Source organism: Engystomops pustulosus, unplaced genomic scaffold, assembly GCF_040894005.1.
Source record: "Engystomops pustulosus unplaced genomic scaffold, aEngPut4.maternal MAT_SCAFFOLD_59, whole genome shotgun sequence".
Classification (NCBI taxonomy): domain Eukaryota; kingdom Metazoa; phylum Chordata; class Amphibia; order Anura; family Leptodactylidae; genus Engystomops; species Engystomops pustulosus.
Genome location: NW_027284967.1, coordinates 623,898 through 645,801, shown reverse-complemented (window position 1 = coordinate 645,801; position 21,904 = coordinate 623,898). Strand labels below are relative to the sequence as shown.

The 21,904-nt window shown below is 50.3% G+C and overlaps 1 protein-coding gene across 2 annotated transcripts in view; it reads left to right on the top strand.

Moving 5' to 3' along the window:
• Window positions 1-3,733: 3,733 nt before the first annotated feature.
• LOC140106884 (myosin-IIIb-like) overlaps window positions 3,734-21,904 on the top strand; it is a 39,111-nt gene continuing 20,940 nt past the window's right edge. The window contains exons 1-12 of one of the 2 annotated variants that reach the window (XM_072131509.1): window positions 3,734-3,919; window positions 8,406-8,471; window positions 8,664-8,794; window positions 11,250-11,352; window positions 12,026-12,128; window positions 18,120-18,276; window positions 19,157-19,256; window positions 19,738-19,863; window positions 19,933-20,041; window positions 20,119-20,235; window positions 20,313-20,413; window positions 20,496-20,582. In XM_072131509.1, coding sequence (XP_071987610.1) covers window positions 3,797-3,919; window positions 8,406-8,471; window positions 8,664-8,794; window positions 11,250-11,352; window positions 12,026-12,128; window positions 18,120-18,276; window positions 19,157-19,256; window positions 19,738-19,863; window positions 19,933-20,041; window positions 20,119-20,235; window positions 20,313-20,413; window positions 20,496-20,582 — 1,323 coding nt within the window. In that variant the 5' untranslated portion in view covers window positions 3,734-3,796. The remainder of the gene's footprint in view (window positions 3,920-8,405; window positions 8,472-8,663; window positions 8,795-11,249; window positions 11,353-12,025; window positions 12,129-18,119; window positions 18,277-19,156; window positions 19,257-19,737; window positions 19,864-19,932; window positions 20,042-20,118; window positions 20,236-20,312; window positions 20,414-20,495; window positions 20,583-21,904) is intronic. The other variant, XM_072131508.1, reaches the window with a different exon arrangement.

The following is a 21,904-nucleotide window of genomic DNA, read 5'->3' as shown; positions in this document are numbered from 1 at the left end:
TATACATACAGGCACACCGCACATATACGCTATATACACGCACTATACATACAGGCACACCGCACATATACGCTATATACACACACACACTATACATACAGGCACACCGCACATATACGCTATATACACACACTATACATAAAGGCACACCGCACATATACGCTATATACACACACTATACATACAGGCACACCGCACATATACGCTATATACACACACACACTATACATACAGACACACCGCACATATACGCTATATACACACACTATACATAAAGGCACACCGCACATATACGCTATATACACACACTATACATACGGGCACACCGCACACATACGCTATATACACGCACTATACATACGGGCACACCGCACATATACGCTATATACACGCACTATACATACGGGCACACCGCACACTATATACGCGCTCACTATACATACGGGCACACCGCACACATACACTATATACACGCTATACATACACACACACTATACATACGGGCACACCGCACACATACGCTATATACACACACTATACATACGGGCACACCGCACATATACGCTATATACACACACTATACATACGGGCACACCGCACATATACGCTATATACACACACTATACATACGGGCACACCGCACATATACGCTATATACACACACGCTATACATACATACACACACTATACATACGGGCACACCGCACATATACGCTATATACACACACACACTATACATACAGACACACCGCACATATACGCTATATACACACACTATACATACGGGCACACCGCACATATACGCTATATACACACACTATACATACGGGCACACCGCACATATACGCTATATACACACACACACACACACTATACATACGGGCACACCGCACACATACGCTATACACGCGCACTATACATACGGGCACATCGCACATATACGCTATACACGCGCACTATACATACGGGCACATCGCACATATACGCTATACACGCGCACTATACATACGGGCACACCGCACATATACGCTATATACACGCGCACTATACATACAGGCACACCGCACACATACACTATATACACACACTATACATACGGGCACACCGCACACATACGCTATATACACGCGCACTATACATACAGGCACACCGCACACATACACTATATACACGCTATACATACACACAACACTATACATACGGGCACACCGCACATATACGCTATATACACACACTATACATACGGGCACACCGCACATATACGCTATATACACACACTATACATATGGGCACACCGCACATATACGCTATATACACACACTATACATATGGGCACACCGCACATATACGCTATACACGCGCACTATACATACAGGCACACCGCACATATACGCTATATACACACACTATACATATGGGCACACCGCACATATACGCTATACACGCGCACTATACATACAGGCACACCGCACATATACGCTATATACACACACTATACATACAGGCACACCGCACATATACGCTATATACACGCACTATACATACAGGCACACCGCACATATACGCTATATACACACACACACTATACATACAGGCACACCGCACATATACGCTATATACACACACTATACATACAGGCACACCGCACATATACGCTATATACACACACACACTATACATACAGGCACACCGCACATATACGCTATATACACACACTATACATAAAGGCACACCGCACATATACGCTATATACACACACTATACATACGGGCACACCGCACACATACGCTATATACACGCACTATACATACAGGCACACCGCACACATACGCTATATACACACACACACTATACATACAGACACACCGCACATATACGCTATATACACACACACACTATACATACAGACACACCGCACATATACGCTATATACACACACTATACATAAAGGCACACCGCACATATACGCTATATACACACACTATACATACGGGCACACCGCACATATACGCTATATACACACACTATACATACAGGCACACCGCACATATACGCTATATACACGCACTATACATACAGGCACACCGCACATATACGCTATATACACACACACACTATACATACAGGCACACCGCACATATACGCTATATACACACACTATACATAAAGGCACACCGCACATATACGCTATATACACACACTATACATACAGGCACACCGCACATATACGCTATATACACACACACACTATACATACAGACACACCGCACATATACGCTATATACACACACTATACATAAAGGCACACCGCACATATACGCTATATACACACACTATACATACGGGCACACCGCACACATACGCTATATACACGCACTATACATACGGGCACACCGCACATATACGCTATATACACGCACTATACATACGGGCACACCGCACACTATATACGCGCTCACTATACATACGGGCACACCGCACACATACACTATATACACGCTATACATACACACACACTATACATACGGGCACACCGCACACATACGCTATATACACACACTATACATACGGGCACACCGCACATATACGCTATATACACACACTATACATACGGGCACACCGCACATATACGCTATATACACACACTATACATACGGGCACACCGCACATATACGCTATATACACACACGCTATACATACATACACACACTATACATACGGGCACACCGCACATATACGCTATATACACACACACACTATACATACAGACACACCGCACATATACGCTATATACACACACTATACATACGGGCACACCGCACATATACGCTATATACACACACTATACATACGGGCACACCGCACATATACGCTATATACACGCACTATACATACGGGCACACCGCACACTATATACGCGCTCACTATACATACGGGCACACCGCACACATACACTATATACACGCTATACATACACACACACTATACATACGGGCACACCGCACACATACGCTATATACACACACTATACATACGGGCACACCGCACATATACGCTATATACACACACTATACATACGGGCACACCGCACATATACGCTATATACACACACTATACATACGGGCACACCGCACATATACGCTATATACACACACGCTATACATACATACACACACTATACATACGGGCACACCGCACATATACGCTATATACACACACTATACATACAGGCACACCGCACATATACGCTATATACACGCGCACTATACATACGGGCACACCGCACACATACGTTATATACACACACTATACATACAGGCACACCGCACATATACGTTATATACACACACTATACATACGGGCACACCGCACATATACGCTATATACACACACTATACATACAGGCACACCGCACATATACGCTATATACACACACTATACATACGGGCACACCGCACATATACGCTATATACACACACTATACATACGGGCACACCGCACATATACGTTATATACACACACTATACATACGGGCACACCGCACATATACGTTATATACACACACACACTATACATACAGGCACACCGCACATATACGCTATATACACACACACACTATACATACAGGACTGATATACGTGACAGGATTGTGACTTGGCAAATTCCCGCCCGATGTTTGGCCCGCCCTAGGGGCGTGGCCTTGTCCTGCAGTAGCTCATGTGGGCGGGGTTTATGCTGCACAGCGGAATGTGGGCGTGGCTTGCGGCTCCAGGTGCGATAGGGGGATCGGGGAGCCATGGAGCTCCTGCCCCGGATCCTGAGCGCCCTGCCCGGGGACGACGCGGCCAGCCTGCCCGAGCTGACGGAGGAGCGGCTACTGAGCGACCTGCACACCCGCTACACGGAGCTGCGGGTGTATGTGAGTGACCCGGCCACCCCCCTAATGCTACACTGCCCCATGACCCTGCTATACCCCCAACTGCCCCATGACCCTGCTGTACCCCCAACTACCACTATACCCCAATACTCAACGGCCCCATGACCCTGCTATACCCCCAACTACCACTATACCCCAATACTCAACAGCCCCATGACCCTGCTATACCTCCAACTACCTCTATACCCCAATACACAACTACCCCATGACCCTGCTATACCCCCAACTACCACTATACCCCTATACTCAACGGCCCCATGACCCTGCTATACCCCCAACTACCACTATACCCCAATACTCAACTGCCCCATGACCCTGCTATACCCCCAACTACCACTATACCCCAATACTCAACGGCCCCATGACCCTGCTATACCCCCAACTACCCCTATACCCCAATACTCAACTGCCCCATGACCCTGCTATACCCCCAACTGCCCCATGACCCTGCTGTACCCCCAACTACCACTATACCCCAATACTCAACGGCCCCATGACCCTGCTATACCCCCAACTACCACTATACCCCAATACTCAACGGCCCCATGACTCTGCTATACCTCCAACTACCTCTATACCCCAATACACAACTACCCCATGACCCTGCTATACCCCCAACTACCACTATACCCCTATACTCAACGGCCCCATGACCCTGCTATACCCCCAACTACCACTATACCCCAATACTCAACGGCCCCATGACCCTGCTATACCCCCAACTACCCCTATACCCCAATACTCAACTGCCCCATGACCCTGCTATACCCCCAACTACCACTATACCCCAATACTCAACGGCCCCATGACCCTGCTATACCCCCAACTACCCCTATACCCCAATACTCAACGGCCCCATGACCCTGCTATACCCCCAACTACCCCTATACCCCAATACTCAACGGCCCCATGACCCTGCTATACCCCCAACTACCACTATACCCCTATACTCAACGGCCCCATGACCCTGCTATACCCCCAACTACCACTATACCCCAATACTCAACTGCCCCATGACCCTGCTATACCCCCAACTACCACTATACCCCAATACTCAACGGCCCCATGACCCTGCTATACCCCCAACTACCCCTATACCCCAATACTCAACTGCCCCATGACCCTGCTATACCCCCAACTACCACTATACCCCAATACTCAACTGCCCCATGACCCTGCTATACCCCCAACTACCACTATACCCCAATACTCAACGGCCCCATGACCCTGCTATACCCCCAATTACCACTATACCCCAATACTCAACAGCCCCATGACCCTGCTATACCCCCAACTACCACTATACCCCAATACTCAACAGCCCCATGACCCTGCTATACCCCCAACTACCACTATACCCCAATACTCAACAGCCCCATGACCCTGCTATACCCCCAACTACCTCTATTCCCCAATACTCAACTACCCCATGACCCTGCTATACCCCTAATACACAACCACCCCCCAAACTACCTCATGACCCTGTTATTCCCCCAAATACCACTATACCCCAATACTCAACTACCCCATGACCCTGGTTTACTCCAATACTGAACTTGCCCCCCAAACTACCCCATGACCCTGCTATACCCCTAATACTCAACTATCCCATGACCCTGCTATACCCCTAATACTCAACTATCCCATGACCCTGCTATACCCCAATACTCAACCACCCCCAAAACTGCCCCATGACTCTGCTATGCCCCTAATACTTAACTACCCCATGACCCTGATATACCCCTAATACTCAACCACCCCCCAAACTACCCCATGAACCTGCTGTACCCCAATACTCAACTACCCCATGACCCTTCTACACCCCTAATACTCAGCCACCCCCCAAACTCCCCCATGACCCTGCTATACCCCCAACTACCACTATACCCCAATACTCAACTGCCCCCCAAACTACCCTATTACCCTGCTGTACCTCAATACTTAGCCACCCCCCAAACTACCCCATGGCCCTGCTATACCTCCCAACTACCACTATACCCCAATACTCAACTGCCCCCCAAACTACCCTATTACCCTGCTGTACCCCAATACTCAACTACCCCCCAAACGGCCCCATGACCCTGCTATACCCCCAACTACCACTATACCCCAGTTCTCAACTTCCCCTTGACCCTGCTATACCCCCAACTACCACTATACCCCAATACTTGACTACCCCCCAACTACCCCATGACCCTGCAACACCCCTAATACTCAGCCACCTCCCAAACTACCCCATTATCCTGCTGTACCCCCAAATACTACTATACCCCAATACTTAACCACCCTCCAAACTGCCCCATGACCCTGCTATACCTCAACTACCCCCCAAACTACCCCATGACCCTGCTGTACCCCCAACTATCACTATACCCCAATACTCAACTACTCCATGACCCTGCTGTACCCCTAATACACAACCACCCCCCCAAACTACCCCATGACCCTGTTATTCCCCCAAATACCACTATACCCCAATACTCAACTACCCCATGACCCTGCTTTACCCCAATACTCAACTTGCCCCCCAAACTACCCCATGACCCTGCTATACCCCTGACACTCAGCCCCCTCCAAAACTACTCCATGACCCTTCTACACCCCTAATACACAGCCACCCCAAAACTACCCCATGACCCTGCTATACCCCTCAACTACCACTATACCCCAATACTCAACCACCCCCAAACTACCCCATGACCCAGCTGTACCTCTGATACTCAACTGCCCCCAAACTACCCCATGACCCTGCTATACCCCCAACTACCACTGTACCCCAATACTCAACCACCCCCAAACTACCCCATGACCCTGCTATGCTCCTATTACACAACCCCCCAAACTACCCCATGACCCTGTTATTCCCCCAACTACCACTATACCCCAATACTCAACCACCCCCCAAACTACCCCATGACCCTGCTATACCCCTAATACTCAACCACCCCCAAAACTGCCCCATGACTCTGCTATGCCCCTAATACTTAACTACCCCATGACCCTGCTATACCCCCAACTACCACTTTACCCCAATACTCAACTAACCCATGACCCTGATATACCCCTAATACTCAACCACCCCCAAAACTTCCCCATGACCCTGCTATACCCCTGATACTCAGCCACCCCCAAAACTACCCTATGACCCTGCTATAACCCCAACTACCACTATACCCCAATGGTCAACCACCCCCAAACTACCCCATGACTCTGCTATGCCCCTAATCCTCAACCAGCCCCCAAACTACCCCATTACCCTGCTATATACCCCAACTACTATACCCCCAATACTCAACTACCCCATTATCCTTCTATACCCACCAAGTACTCCTATACCCCTAATACTCAACTACCCCATGACCCTGCTATACCCCTAATACTCAACCACCCCCAAAACTACCCCATGACTCTGCTATGCCCCTAATAATTAACTACCCCATGACCCTGCTTTGCCCCTAATACTCAACCACCCCCACAAACTACCCCATTATCCTGCTATACCCACCAAGTACTACTATACCCATAATATTCAACTACCCCATTACCCTGCTATACCCCCAACTACCACTATAGTCTTAATCCTCAATCATCCCCTTAAACTACCGCAGTAACTTGCTGTACCCCCAACTAATACTATACTTCTATTATGCAGCTCCCCTCCAAACTACTCCATAACTTTTCTATACCTCTTACTATTCCAATTACATTTCTCTGCTATACCCCACATCTGAACCCATTTCAGTAAGTCTGCTAGCCCCCAAAACTGACCCTTTGTCCTGCTAGACCCCCAAAACTGACCCTTTGTCCTGCTAGACCCCCAAAACTGACCCTTTGTCCTGCTAGACCCCCAAAACTGACCCTTTGTCCTGCTAGACCCCCAAAACTGACCCTTTGTCCTGCTGGACCCCCAAAACTGACCCTTTGTCCTGCTGGACCCCCAAAACTGACCCTTTGTCCTGCTGGACCCCCAAAACTGACCCTTTGTCCTGCTGGACCCCCAAAACTGACCCTTTGTCCTGCTGGACCCCCAAAACTGACCCTTTGTCCTGCTGGACCCCCAAAACTGACCCTTTGTCCTGCTGGACCCCCAAAACTACTCCATTGCCCTGCTGGACCCCCAAAACTACTCCATTGCCCTGCTAGAGCCCCAAAAATACTCCATTGCCCTGCTAGAGCCCCACCCAATTACCCTTCTATACTCTGCCACACGCCTTATACATTCCCCCACTGCTATGCTTACCACTAATATATCAATCCCCTTTAACTGTCGCAATGCTTCTCCATCACCCCTACACACCCCCGGAATACAATCACCCCGGGCCTCCATTTGTAAGTGTTGCTGCCCCCCTGCACAGGGGTCACCTGGTTGGATTCTTCTGATAATTGAGGCTGAGACTCCTGTAATGGAGGGTAGTGTCATCATTGTCATTGGGGGCATCATATGTAACTACCCCTCACCTCTCCACAGACTTACATCGGAGACATCCTGATCGCGGTTAACCCTTTGCAGACGCTCCCTCTCTATGGTTCGGAGGTGAGTAGCTGTGGGAGTAGGTGGGTGGCATTGGTACACCCCACAATGATCTGTCAGTCCTCTCCCTCTGGGGCGTCGCTCCCAATGTAACTGTGTAGTCCCTGACCTGGGGGGGCATTGGTGAGGGCCCCATACACAGGCGCCCTGGAGTCAGGGCATCTGCTGAGCTGTGAGGCTTCTGTCTGCCCCCAGGTGTCGGAGGTGTACAGTTCCCACCCGCTGCGTCTTCTGCCTCCTCACATATTTGCCGTGGCGGATCGAGCTTACAGCGCGCTGACGGTGGAGACGTCCTCTTCCCCCCGGAACCAGTGCGTGGTCATAAGGTGAGCGGCTTCTGTCATGGCGGGTGTCGCCTTCTGCCTCATGTAACTATTGATGGATTAGACTCGACTTCACCGGTGACGTAATGGGCAGAACCCCCATACAGTGTTGTGGGGGTCTCCCCTCCATGTGCCGCCATTGTCCCCTAATACTATCCTGGGGTCACCGGATCATTGTTGTGCTTGTGTACTTACCTCCTGCACTCTGCACATAATCCACTGTTCGATGGCCTCTAGAAGTCTCTTCATCTGGAAGTAGTTTCTCCTCAGGATAACTGCAGATGTTCTGTGAAGACCTCACAGGTTTGTAAGAGAACATCAGTGAACAAACAGGATCACCAAAATCAAGGAGCACAGCAGAAAGCTCAGGGATAAAGCTAGGGCACAGCAGGGTTAGGAAGATCTCCCCAAGTCACGGAGGAGCCGCAGAGATCCACAGCTCAAGAGGAGAATCTGTCCTTTGGATGACTATTAGTCATGTCCGTCACAAATCTGCAAGAAAGCCATAAGAAGTCCCGTCCTATTTAGGAGCACAGCAAGAACATGGAGCAGGGGCTCAGAGGAGACCACAACTAATATCACCAACACTACACATCTCCCTGACCAGACTGTGATACCAGAGGAGCCACATCGTGCTGGGGGAGGACCTGAGACTGAGGGAAGGTCCTTCTAGTAGGATGACTCCTAAACATCAGCTACAATGGAAGAGACAACACAGCAGATCCTTGTGTGTGCGCAAAGTCCAGTCATAGTCCAGCCTCTAGATGTACAGAGAAGAATGGGGGGGCCTCCAGCCTCTAGATGTACAGAGAAGAATGGGGGAACCTCTAGCCTCTAGATGTACAGAGAAGAATGGAGGAACCTCTAGCCTCTAGATGTACAAAGAAGAATGGAGGAACCTCCAGCCTCTAGATGTACAGAGAAGAATGGGGGAACCTCCAGCCTCTAGATGTACAGAGAAGAATGGGGGAACCTCCAGCCTCTAGATGTACAGAGAAGAATGGGGGAACCTCCAGCCTCTAGATGTACAAAGAAGAATGGGGGAACCTCCAGCCTCTAGATGTACAAAGAAGAATGGGGGGAACCTCCAGCCTCTAGATGTACAGAGAAGAATAGAGGAACCTCCAGCCTCTAGATGTACCAAGAAGAACGGGGGGACATCCAGCCTCTAGATGTACAAAGAAGAATGGGGGGAACCTCCAGCCTCTAGATGTACAAAGAAGAATGGGGGAACCTCCAGCCTCTAGATGTACAGAGAAGAATGGAGGAACCTCCAGCCTCCTAGATGTACAGAGAAGAATGGGGGAACCTCCAGCCTCTAGATGTACAAAGAAGAATTGGGGGGAACCTCCAGCCTCTAGATGTACAAAGAAGAATGGGGGAACCTCCAGCCTCTAGATGTACAGAGAAGAATGGGGGAACCTCCAGCCTCTAGATGTACAAAGAAGAATGGGGGGAACCTCCAGCCTCTAGATGTACAGAGAAGAATGAGGGAACCTCCAGCCTCTAGATGTACAGAGAAGAATGAGGGAACCTCCAGCCTCTAGATGTACAGAGAAGAATGAGGGAACCTCCAGCCTCTAGATGTACAAAGAAGAATGGGGGAACCTCCAGCCTCTAGATGTACAGAGAAGAATGGAGGAACCTCCAGCCTCTAGATGTAAAGGTGGTCCTACAAAGTACTGACTAGGGGATGAATATATGTATTCGATTTGAGCCAAAGTTTTCACCCTGCGCTTTCCAGAATCCACTTATTACCCCCAGACGTGGCGACATCGGTCTTAAGGAATTTCCCCCTTTGTGTTTTTCTTTAATATAAAATAACAGGAAAATACTTGGAAGTTTATGGCTGTGACTATTGTAGGGAACCTTAGAGAATATTGTAGGTCCAGAACTTTTCGTTGAATCCTATTTGTTATTTTTCCATCTACTTCTCATTTTGTTAGTTTTGACAGTTAGAGAAAGTATTAATTACTCTGTGAAGTCATGGAGGCAGGGGATGTATCTGAGCAGGGGATGTATCTGAGCAGGGGATGTATCTGAGCAGTGATGTTTCTCGCTGCACATGTCTGTCCCATGAGTATGCGCTCCGAGCTGCTCGCCATTACATCGGAGATGGAGGCATAGTCTTACACCCTGCTCAGAGGGGGCTGCGCTGTTGATAATGGTGTTTGACGTCCTCCTACTGGGGCCTCCTATTGGTGAGGTTGGGTGTTGCCTCAATCTCTCATGTGATGGCGACCACCTTGGAGAGTCCGTGTACATAGGACATGATTCCACTTTATGTACACTGGGAGGGGGGTAGGTACAGATATTTGTGACTGGATGTTCCCTGCTGCTAATAGTCTTGTTGAAGGTCATATCTGCCGAGCAGAAGCCTCCAAAAATCTTTTTATGAGACGTGGAGACGAGATGTAGGAGCAGAATACAGATTGGATTCTTTCTTCTCACCTTCCAGTGGTGACAGCGGAGCCGGAAAGACGGAGAGCACAAAGCTACTGCTGAGACATCTAGTGCACCGAAGCCGAGGGAACGACCAGCTGAGCCAGCAGATCCTACAGGTACCGGGCGGGTGACGAGGGACCTCTCCTCTATGGAAACGGGCTGTGACACTGAATCCATGATACTTTTTTGACAAATTGTTTGTTATAAACTCTTATGAAATGAGGGGATTGTGCTGGTGCTGTACTTACCTGAATGGTGCACACTGTAACAAACCCTCTGCTGTTTGTAGGATTGGGCCAGGTTTACTTTCTGTAGCAAGAAGCTGAGGTTTAGAAAGTTTCTGAATGTTTTATAGCCCCGTGGCCTCTCTAGCTTCGTGTAGGTACTAGTTGTGGACTTGAATTTTACAGATCCAGGGTCATTCGGCATCAATAATAATGGAAGGTAGAAAAAGTGTATATACAATTTGTAGTAAATAATTAGGTGGAGGGTCCCCTTATTGTGACCTGGGTAACAAGCATATAGTGAGGAGCTTATCCAGTGTGTGTGGTAGCGGTTCGCTCGAGGATTGTATGTAAGATCTCCGCCTCGGTGTATACACATGGCATAAATAACTTTTATGAAGAGGCGCCTTCGAGTCCGGCCCTTGCATACAGTCCTTTGCTCCATCGTGTACGGCAAGCAGTGGTGTTGCTGCCTCGCTACTGCCCTCTGGCGTCACCACCATCGTGTGCGGGGTCATGGCCCCTGTGTGACCCCTGCAGGCTGACCCTCCCAATCTCTCCGCAGGTTAATCCCTTACTGGAGGCTTTTGGAAATGCAGAGACGGTGATGAACCAGAACAGCAGCCGCTTCGGGAAGTACATCCAGCTCCGCTTCAGCGAGCGATCGGGTGAGCACCAGGCAGATTTACATCACAAAATTACAAGTAGTCACAAATTGCAGTGTTGGATCTCGGATCCTTCAAACCTCCCTTGTGCCGCGTTTATTAAGAGCCTTTTCTTAGTATGAGACAACGTGGCCTTACAGATGAAAGTGACCAATAATTATGCTAAACTTTGGACAGTCGGCTCCCTCCCAGGTCTGATTGGCCGTTCTCTGTACTCGGGCCTTATGTTCTCTGAGCAAACGTTCGCTTCTGCTCGTGTTACTTCTGGACCCCCCCAAATCACCAAGAGGGTTTTTTTTTGTATCCGGTGCCTTAAAGGAAATCTACCATTTAGAAACGCCCATTAGTAGGCAAACCTACCTCAGACAGGTGTTGTAGGTGTTTCATTGTAAAAACATTTCTTTATATTTATGATAATGAGCCTCTTGGGCTCCTGTATTCGTCACACAAGGTGCTCGGATAATTATTAATGCCACAGAGTGAATGAAGCGCCCGCACGTCCGCCCTTTCTCTCTCCCCAGAGATGGTGACATCACATCTGGTAACATGACAAACGTTCTCCCAGATAATCTGCGGCAAAGCTCTTGGGGAGACAAAGGTCTTCAGACTCATCGGCAGGAAGGGACACATCCCAACAACACTTAATCAGCAGGATGAACGTTGTCCTACAGGACATCATTACATATTCCCAAATGTTTTCCCCAAGTACAGTTCTAATGACCTGAGATGTGAGGGAACACTTACTCCTGGTAGTGGAGTGGTTTGACACCTCTGGTGGTTGTTTTGGATCCCCTGAACTGGTGTCGACTATAGGATCAGAGATTATTGGTGACCTCCTGTTCATCATTAAAAGAAATAATTTTGTAAATGGCCCCCATTTGATTGTGGAAGAAACGCTTGAGACCCCATGACTAGCAGGCGTATCACTCATATGATTCTGTCTACCCAGGGACTAACTGAGTACTTCACTAGGAAGCCTCTAGCAGTACAGGATACATTCCTGGATCTGTGATGTCTTACTCTGCCATCTGCTACCGGATCCTGTTCATGACGCCAAAATACAGTGGTCTCAACATTATCCAAAGCAACACAAGGAAATCACAGGGATGACTCCTCCAATCTCCTCCCTGACAGAAGAAGGGTTAATGCTGAGGACAGGCCTGGGCTAGCTGTAGTTCTCAGAAGGCTGGTCCCCTGGTCCCAGGCTGGAGCCGGGGTCTATGGCAGAGGATCCTTATCTCAGGTGACTGGCCGTTTTCTCCTCCAAGACATGTCCTCTAACTGGAAGGACTAGGACTATTCTCCTTATACACTTTCTACCAGGAGGGGGATGGTACATTTTAGCACAAACACAATGACAAAGCATTTTCCCATAGACTTGCATTGAGTCTCCATAATATTGTATGTACCAGGAGTATACAAAAGAAATGTCCCCCCGGCGCTCCAGATCTGCTCGGATGTACTTACAGCCTTCCACTTAAAGCTTTTTGTCGCTTCCCCATTCGGCGCCATCTAGGCGGTTATTACAAAGCAGCGTCCCGCTACCGAGCCGTAAGCCCTGACCTCGAGCAGATGAGGGCGCTCTCTCCTGAGGTAACACCAATCCTAAATACATTGTAATAAGCTGGTGTCTATTATGTATAACCCAACCAGTGTTTCGCTTCTCATCCGGGGAACATAAGTTGCTGAGTGATTTGTTGGAGTGTAATAAGTATTTTTAACCTTTTAATCTCAGGCTCACTATATTTATCTGTTCCTGGGTAACATGCAATCAAATTATTTTTTTTCTATTTTAGTTTTTTATGCCATGGTTTTTTTTTTATTGTGTTTGCAGACGGTTTATTGTTTTTTAGCCTTGAAATGCATCTGTTTTCCAAGAAACAAATAAATAGAAATTTCCTTTAACGGCCTTGGAGGTGGGTGCCGTTTCTTTCGTATACTCTTGGTACTTTGTCTATTAATCTGTTAGGGGGCACCCTCCTCCTCCTCCTGTTTTCATATCAAATTCTATTTAGAGTTGTGCCTAGACCTGCACAACCCTAAAGGTGAGAAGTTTTATACCCACTTTCATTTTAAAGACCCTATGAGCGCCATTTGTCCCCCTCTTCTCTCTGCCGCGCCTCTGATCCATTATATTCTCTGGTGTAAACAACTTCCAGACAGCACCTGTCAGTCTAAAGGTCACGCTGGATGGTAAACAACAATTTCACCAACCGTTGCATGGAGCGCCCCCAATTTATGTCACATGACACCATAGTATAGGCACGGACACTTGTTATACCTGTGCAGCCCTTAGTAAATGCGCCTTGTTACGTATAGAACGAGACACTATAGACTAATGCGCGTTCACCTGTAGGAAGCGCTGAGGGGAATATGTCGCACGTGCAATGTCCTCTGTTACGGGGCAATTACATCTACGTCAGTTTATTGATGAATCCCAATAAAAACAAAATGTTCTAAAAAGTGACTCTAAAATATTAACCCCTTAATGACCGGCACTGTATTATTATATAGGATGTATGGGATGATATCGGTTCCGTATTTGAGCCAATCTCCCTGATTAACACTTTCTCTGGCAATTGCAGATCTCTTAAAGGGGTTTATATACAAAAGAAAATTCTCAAATCCCAACCCCCCCCCCCACTTTGCGATTTCGATGCCCTATATTTATATCCAGGTACAAGTGATGCTGCTGTATTATTTATGTTGATCCTTCTCCTTCCGAGGTCTATGTCGTACCCGGGCGCTAATTCCCATAAAGGATCTGGGGAGTAAAAAACTAAAAAACATAAGAAACAAGGAAACATGAGATTGGATATTAGGGTGAATCCTCCCACCCAGTAACGCTGTGAGTGAGGGCCACATAATGTGAGATAAGGAGCCCGGCACCCGCTCCGGCATTTATCTGGTGACTGAGGGAGGGTTCTGGTAAGATTTCGGGGGTCTCCAGCGCCCCGGCAGGACTTTGGTTGATGTCTCTACATGAGGGACACATTTGAGCTCAGCCGTTCCTCTGTAAGATCCTCTCCCAACGTGCAGAAGGATGAGATTTATGGAAGGATCTGGATTGTGATTGTCATAACATGGTCCTAGACCTCGGGCACCTCATTAACCTGGTAAATGGTGTTTACGGTTGTTTTACGTTCCTGTAGTGTGTGCTGTGTGTGAGCGGGGACTCTCTGAGCAGACACTTCATGATCCCTCTGTGCTGTGAGCCAGGACTCTCTGAGCAGACACTTCATGATTCCTCTGTGCTGTGAGCGAGGACTCTCTGAGCAGACACTTCATGATCCCTCTGTGCTGTGAGCGAGGACTCTCTGAGCAGACACTTCATGATCCCTCTGTGCTGTGAGCGGGGACTCTCTTAGCAGACACTTCATGATTCCTCTGTGCTGTGAGCGGGGACTCTCTGAGCAGACACTTCATGATCCCTCTGTGCTGTGAGCGGGGACTCTCTGAGCAGACACTTCATGATCCCTCTGTGCTGTGAGCCGGGACTCTCTGAGCAGACACTTCATGATCCCTCTGTGCTGTGAGCGGGGACTCTCTGAGCAGACACTTCATGATCCCTCTGTGCTGTGAGCGGGGACTCTCTGAGCAGACACTTCATGATCCCTCTGTGCTGTGAGCGGGGACTCTCTGAGCAGACACTTCATGACTCCTCTGTGCTGTGAGCAGGGAATCTCTGAGCAGACACTTCATGATCCCTCTGTGCTGTGAGCGAGGACTCTCTGAGCAGACACTTCATGATCCCTCTGTGCTGTGAGCGAGGACTCTCTGAGCAGACACTTCATGATCCCTCTGTGCTGTGAGCGGGGACTCTCTGAGCAGACACTTCATGATCCCTCTGTGCTGTGAGCGGGGACTCTCTGAGCAGACACTTCATGATCCCTCTGTGCTGTGAGCCGGGACTCTCTGAGCAGACACTTCATGATCCCTCTGTGCTGTGAGCGGGGACTCTCTGAGCAGACACTTCATGATCCCTCTGTGCTGTGAGCGGGGACTCTCTGAGCAGACACTTCATGATCCCTCTGTGCTGTGAGCGGGGACTCTCTGAGCAGACACTTCATGACTCCTCTGTGCTGTGAGCGGGGAATCTCTGAGCAGACACTTCATGATCCCTCTGTGCTGTGAGCGAGGACTCTCTGAGCAGACACTTCATGATCCCTCTGTGCTGTGAGCGAGGACTCTCTGAGCAGACACTTCATGATCCCTCTGTGCTGTGAGCGGGGACTCTCTGAGCAGACACTTCATGATCCCTCTGTGCTGTGAGCGGGGACTCTCTGAGCAGACACTTCATGATCCCTCTGTGCTGTGAGCGGGGACTCTCTGAGCAGACACTTCATGATCCCTCTGTGCTGTGAGCGAGGACTCTCTGAGCAGACACTTCATGATCCCTCAGTGCTGTGAGAGGGGACTCTGAGCAGACACTTCATGATCCCTCAGTGCTGTGAGCGGGGACTCTCTGAGCAGACACTTCATGACTCCTCTGTGCTGTGAGCGGGGACTCTCTGAGCAGACACTTCCTGATCCCTCTGTGCTGTGAGCGGGGACTCTCTGAGCAGACACTTCATGATCCCTCTGTGCTGTGAGCTGATAATATACACTATTTACACTTTTATTTAGCTTCTGAATATTGTACTAACACATACAAAGAGGGATGAGATGATGAGAGGCATGATGGGCTTTTACACTTTCTGCTCCATCCCTGTCACACAGGAATTCAAGATGGCAGCTGACCCTAAAGTCAGAAGTTACAGGGTCGGATTCAGGGGCAACTGAAATTGTGTCCAGCAGGACTGATAGACACAGGTTGGACTTATATCTGGGAAACGCTGGATCTTTGTTAAAAATGTGTTATTTTGTTATTCTCAGAACATTTTAAGAAACTTGTCTTCTTGGGAATACCCCTCTAAACCCTCCAAGGGTGGCTCATTTGTAGTATCTAATAAGCAGGGGCGCACCTGCCATGAGGCGAGTTGAAAATCTTGCCTCAGGCTGGCGGCAGCATGGGCAGACGGCACACAACCCCGCCCCCTCGCCAAGCAGGTGGTGCGCCGTCTGCCCATGCTGCCGCCAGCCCGCACGCCCAAGCTGCCACCGGCCAATACTGTAGTGTTGGCCCGCCCATACCGCCAGCCGGTATATCCCCCTGCCTGTTCCCCATTCCTGCTGGCCGGCACCCCCCCCCTCCACCTGAAGTGCAGCCCCACCTGTCTTCTCCGGGCTCCTACCCCGCATACCCCCCCTGCATCCAGCTCCCGCATGCCCCACACTCACCTTCACTCACTCACTCACTGGTATACTATGTGGCGGCACGCTGTATGCATGGTATATTACGTGGCGGCACGCTCTATGCATGGTATATTACGTGGCGGCACGCTCTATGCATGGTATATTACGTGGCGGCACGCTCTATGCATGGTATATTACGTGGCGGCACGCTCTATGCATGGTATATTACGTGGCGGCACGCTCTATGCATGGTATATTACGTGGCGGCACGCTCTATGCATGGTATATTACGTGGCGGCACGCTCTATGCATGGTATATTACGTGGCGGCACGCTCTATGCATGGTATATTACGTGGCGGCACGCTCTATGCATGGTATATTACGTGGCGGCACGCTCTATGCATGGTATATTACGTGGCGGCACGCTCTATGCATGGTATATTACGTGGCGGCACGCTCTATGCATGGTATATTACGTGGCGGCACGCTCTATGCATGGTATATTACGTGGCGGCACGCTCTATGCATGGTATATTACGTGGCGGCACGCTGTATGCATTTTGCGTTGCTTTGTTTTCACACCAAACCAATGTGATGTGATGGATCTGTACCTGACACTCCTGATATATTACATATATGGGACCGCAATGGCTTCTGGGTGTGGAGTCGCCTGTGCGGCTGGAGGTTTGTGTGATTGGAATGGGTGCAGCACCTTCTCCCTCTGCTCAGTGTAACTGCAGCTTCTTCCCTCGCGACAGTGAAAGGAGCAAAGATAAACGAGTATCTCTTGGAGAAGTCTCGTGTGACGCACCAGGACCCCGGGGAGAGGAACTTCCATGTCTTTTATTACATGCTGTTCGGATGTCCTGAGGAGGAGAAGGAGGTGTATGGGCTTCTGGAGCCCCCCATGTACAGGTATGAATCACAGGTGACTGAGGTGTGTAGGGAGGAGCCACCACCTCACTTATTACTCCCTCTGGTGGTGGGGTATAGCAGTGTTGATGTCAGGGACTCCCTCTGGTGGTGGGGTATAGCAGTGTTGATGTCGGTGACTCCCTCTGGTGGTGGGGTATAGCAGTGTTGGTGTCAGTGACTCCCTCTGGTGGTGGGGTATAGCAGTGTTGATGTCAGGGACTCCCTCTGGTGGTGGGGTATAGCAGTGTTGGTGTCAGGGACTCCCTCTGGTGGTGGGGTATAGCAGTGTTGGTGTCAGTGACTCCCTCTGGTGGTGGGGTATAGCAGTGTTGATGTCAGGGACTCCCTCTGGTGGTGGGGTATAGCAGTGTTGGTGTCAGGGACTCCCTCTGGTGGTGGGGTATAGCAGTGTTGGTGTCAGGGACTCCCTCTGGTGGTGGGGTATAGCAGTGTTGATGTCGGTGACTCCCTCTGGTGGTGGGGTATAGCAGTGTTGGTGTCAGTGACTCCCTCTGGTGGTGGGGTATAGCAGTGTTGATGTCAGTGACCCCCTCTGGTGGTGGGGTATAGCAGTGTTGGTGTCGGTGACTCCCTCTGGTGGTGGGGTATAGCAGTGTTGGTGTCGGTGACTCCCTCTGGTGGTGGGGTATAGCAGTGTTGGTGTCGGTGACTCCCTCTGGTGGTGGGGTATAGCAGTGTTGGTGTCAGTGACCCTCTCTGGTGGTGGGGTATAGCAGTGTTGGTGTCAGGGACTCCCTCTGGTGGTGGGGTATAGCAGTGTTGGTGTCAGTGACTCCCTCTGGTGGTGGGGTATAGCAGTGTTGGTGTCGGTGACTCCCTCTGGTGGTGGGGTATATTAATTCTTCCCTGTGTCCTGTAGGTACATCGGTCAGGGCTGGGAAGAGGTGGACATCAGACACTGTAGGGATGGCTACCAGACGCTGTGTAACGCCATGCGAATGGTGGGATTTCTGAATCAGGTGGGTGAGGATCCAGCGACCAGTTAAAGTGATCTTTAGTTGATGACGGGTTCTAATCGACTCATCTGTGCCTGTGTCAGCATTCTGTATCAGTAGTTTCTATAAGTTTGCTTCCCATTACCTGGCTCCCTGCCAGCAGCGTGTGGTGAGTCCCGGGGGATGGGGCAGCTCCAGATTGTGTTAGTCTCCTCCACTCCCATCCTGCTCCTTCCCCACTTCCTGTGAGCAGGCGGGGGAGGGGTTACTGAGGGAGGAAGAGTGAGTGAGGAGACACAGGCGCACACATGCCCCTCCCCGGGGACTCCTGGACGTCAGGTAATGTGAAATAAACTTCTATAAACTACTGAAATGATTCAGCATGCTGACAAGGTATTTTTTGAATGGGCACACAGAAGCTGTTGGTGCCTGTCAGCGGGTAACATGACATTCCTGCTGACAGGTTTCCTTTGTGTCCTCATCACGTTCTCTCTCGTCATGGCAGGAGGAGCTGGATCTGAAGGTGGTCGTCTCCGGCGTCCTGTCTCTCGGGAACCTTGTGTTTGATGCGGTGGAGGCGGGGGGTGTGATGGTGGATGTCTCCTCCATGGGCTGGCTGAAGGCCGCTGCGGTGAGAGCGCTGACCTCTGCTGGGCTGGTAGGGTCTAGCCTGTGACACTGAATTTTGGGGTCTTTCCAGGGCCAGTTTGGGGTGCAGCCGGAGGACCTGATGAGCTGTTTGATTTGTACGACGTCCCTGACCCGCGGTGAAGCCATCCGGAGACTGCACAGCAAGCAGCAGGCGGAAGGTGAGGGGGTGTCCGGCGGGTGACCCCGGTGTGTTACATGCGTGACTGTGTGACCCCCAGTGTCTCCCCGCGTGTAGATGCCCGGGACTCCATCTCTCGCGTGGTCTATTCCCGTCTCTTCAGTTGGATTGTGAAGAAGGTGAATGATCTTCTGGCGGGGGAGGTGGTGGCCGGCACACAGGTGCAGGAGATCGGTGAGTCTGTATGATGATGGGGGTTGTGGTTTGCACTGCTGAGCCGCACGTGTCCCATCACATCTTCCATCCCACAGGAATTCTCGATATCTTTGGTTTTGAAAATTTTGTTGTAAATCGCTTTGAGCAATTGTGTATAAATCTGGCCAACGAGCAGCTGCAGAACTTCTTCAACCACGTAAGTCATGTGACCTCCACGTGAAGTCTCCACACAACGGGATTCGTGTCACCTGACTTGTCATGTTCTGTATTGTTGGCAGCACATCTTCCTGATGGAGCAGCAGCATTACCGGGAGGAGGGGATCCAGGAGGAGGCCATCACCTTCACCAATAACCAGCCCATACTGGTACGTGCACCCGCAGCACCCAATAACCAGCCCATACTGGTACGTGCACCCGCAGCACCCAATAGCCAGCCCATACTGGTACGTGCACCCGCAGCACCCAATAACCAGCCCATACTGGTACGTGCACCCGCAGCACCCAATAGCCAGCCCATACTGGTACGTGCACCCGCAGCACCCAATAACCAGCCCATACTGGTACGTGCACCCGCAGCACCCAATAACCAGCCCATATTGGTACGTGCACCAGCGAGTACCCAATAACCAGCCCATACTGGTACGTGCACCCGCGAGTACACCGAGGGGGGCACCTGCAGCACCCAATAACCAGTAACCAACCCATACTGGTACGTGCACCAGCGAGTACACTGAGGGGGGCACCTGCAGCACCCAATAACCAGCCCATACTGGTAAGTGCACCAGCGAGTACACCGAGGGGGGCACCTGCAGCACCCAATAACCAATAACCAGCCCATACTGGTTTGTGCACCAGCGTGTACACTGAGGGTGGCACCTGCAGCACCCAATAACCAGCCCATACTGGTATGTGCACCAGCGAGTACACCGAGGGGGGCACCTACAGCACCCAATAACCAGCCCATACTGGTACGTGCACCAGCGAGTACACCGAGGGGGGCACCTACAGCACCCAATAACCAGCCCATACTGGTACGTGCACCAGCGAGTACACCAAGGGGGGCACCTGCAGCACCCAATAACCAATAACCAGCCCATACTGGTATGTGCACCAGCGAGTACACCGAGGGGGGCACCTGCAGCACCCAGTAACCAGCCCATACTGGTATGTGCACCAGCGAGTACACCGAGGGTGGCACCTGCAGCACCCAATAACCAGCCCATACTGGTAAGTACACCAGCGAGTGCACCGAGGGGGGCACCTACAGCACCCAATAACCAGCCCATACTGGTATGTGCACCAGCGAGTGCACCGAGGGTGGCACCTGCAGCACCCAATAACCAGCCCATACTGGTATGTGCACCCGCGAGTACCCAATAACCAGCCCATACTGGTATGTGCACCAGCGAGTACACCGAGGGGGGCACCTGCAGCACCCAATAACCAGCCCATACTGGTACGTGCACCAGCGAGTACACCGAGGGGGGCACCTACAGCACCCAATAACCAGCCCATACTGGTACGTGCACCAGCGAGTACACCGAGGGGGGCACCTACAGCACCCAATAACCAGCCCATACTGGTACGTGCACCAGCGAGTACACCGAGGGGGGAAACTACAGCACCCAATAACCAGTAACCAGCCCATACTGGTATGTGCACCAGCGAGTACACTGAGGGTGGCACC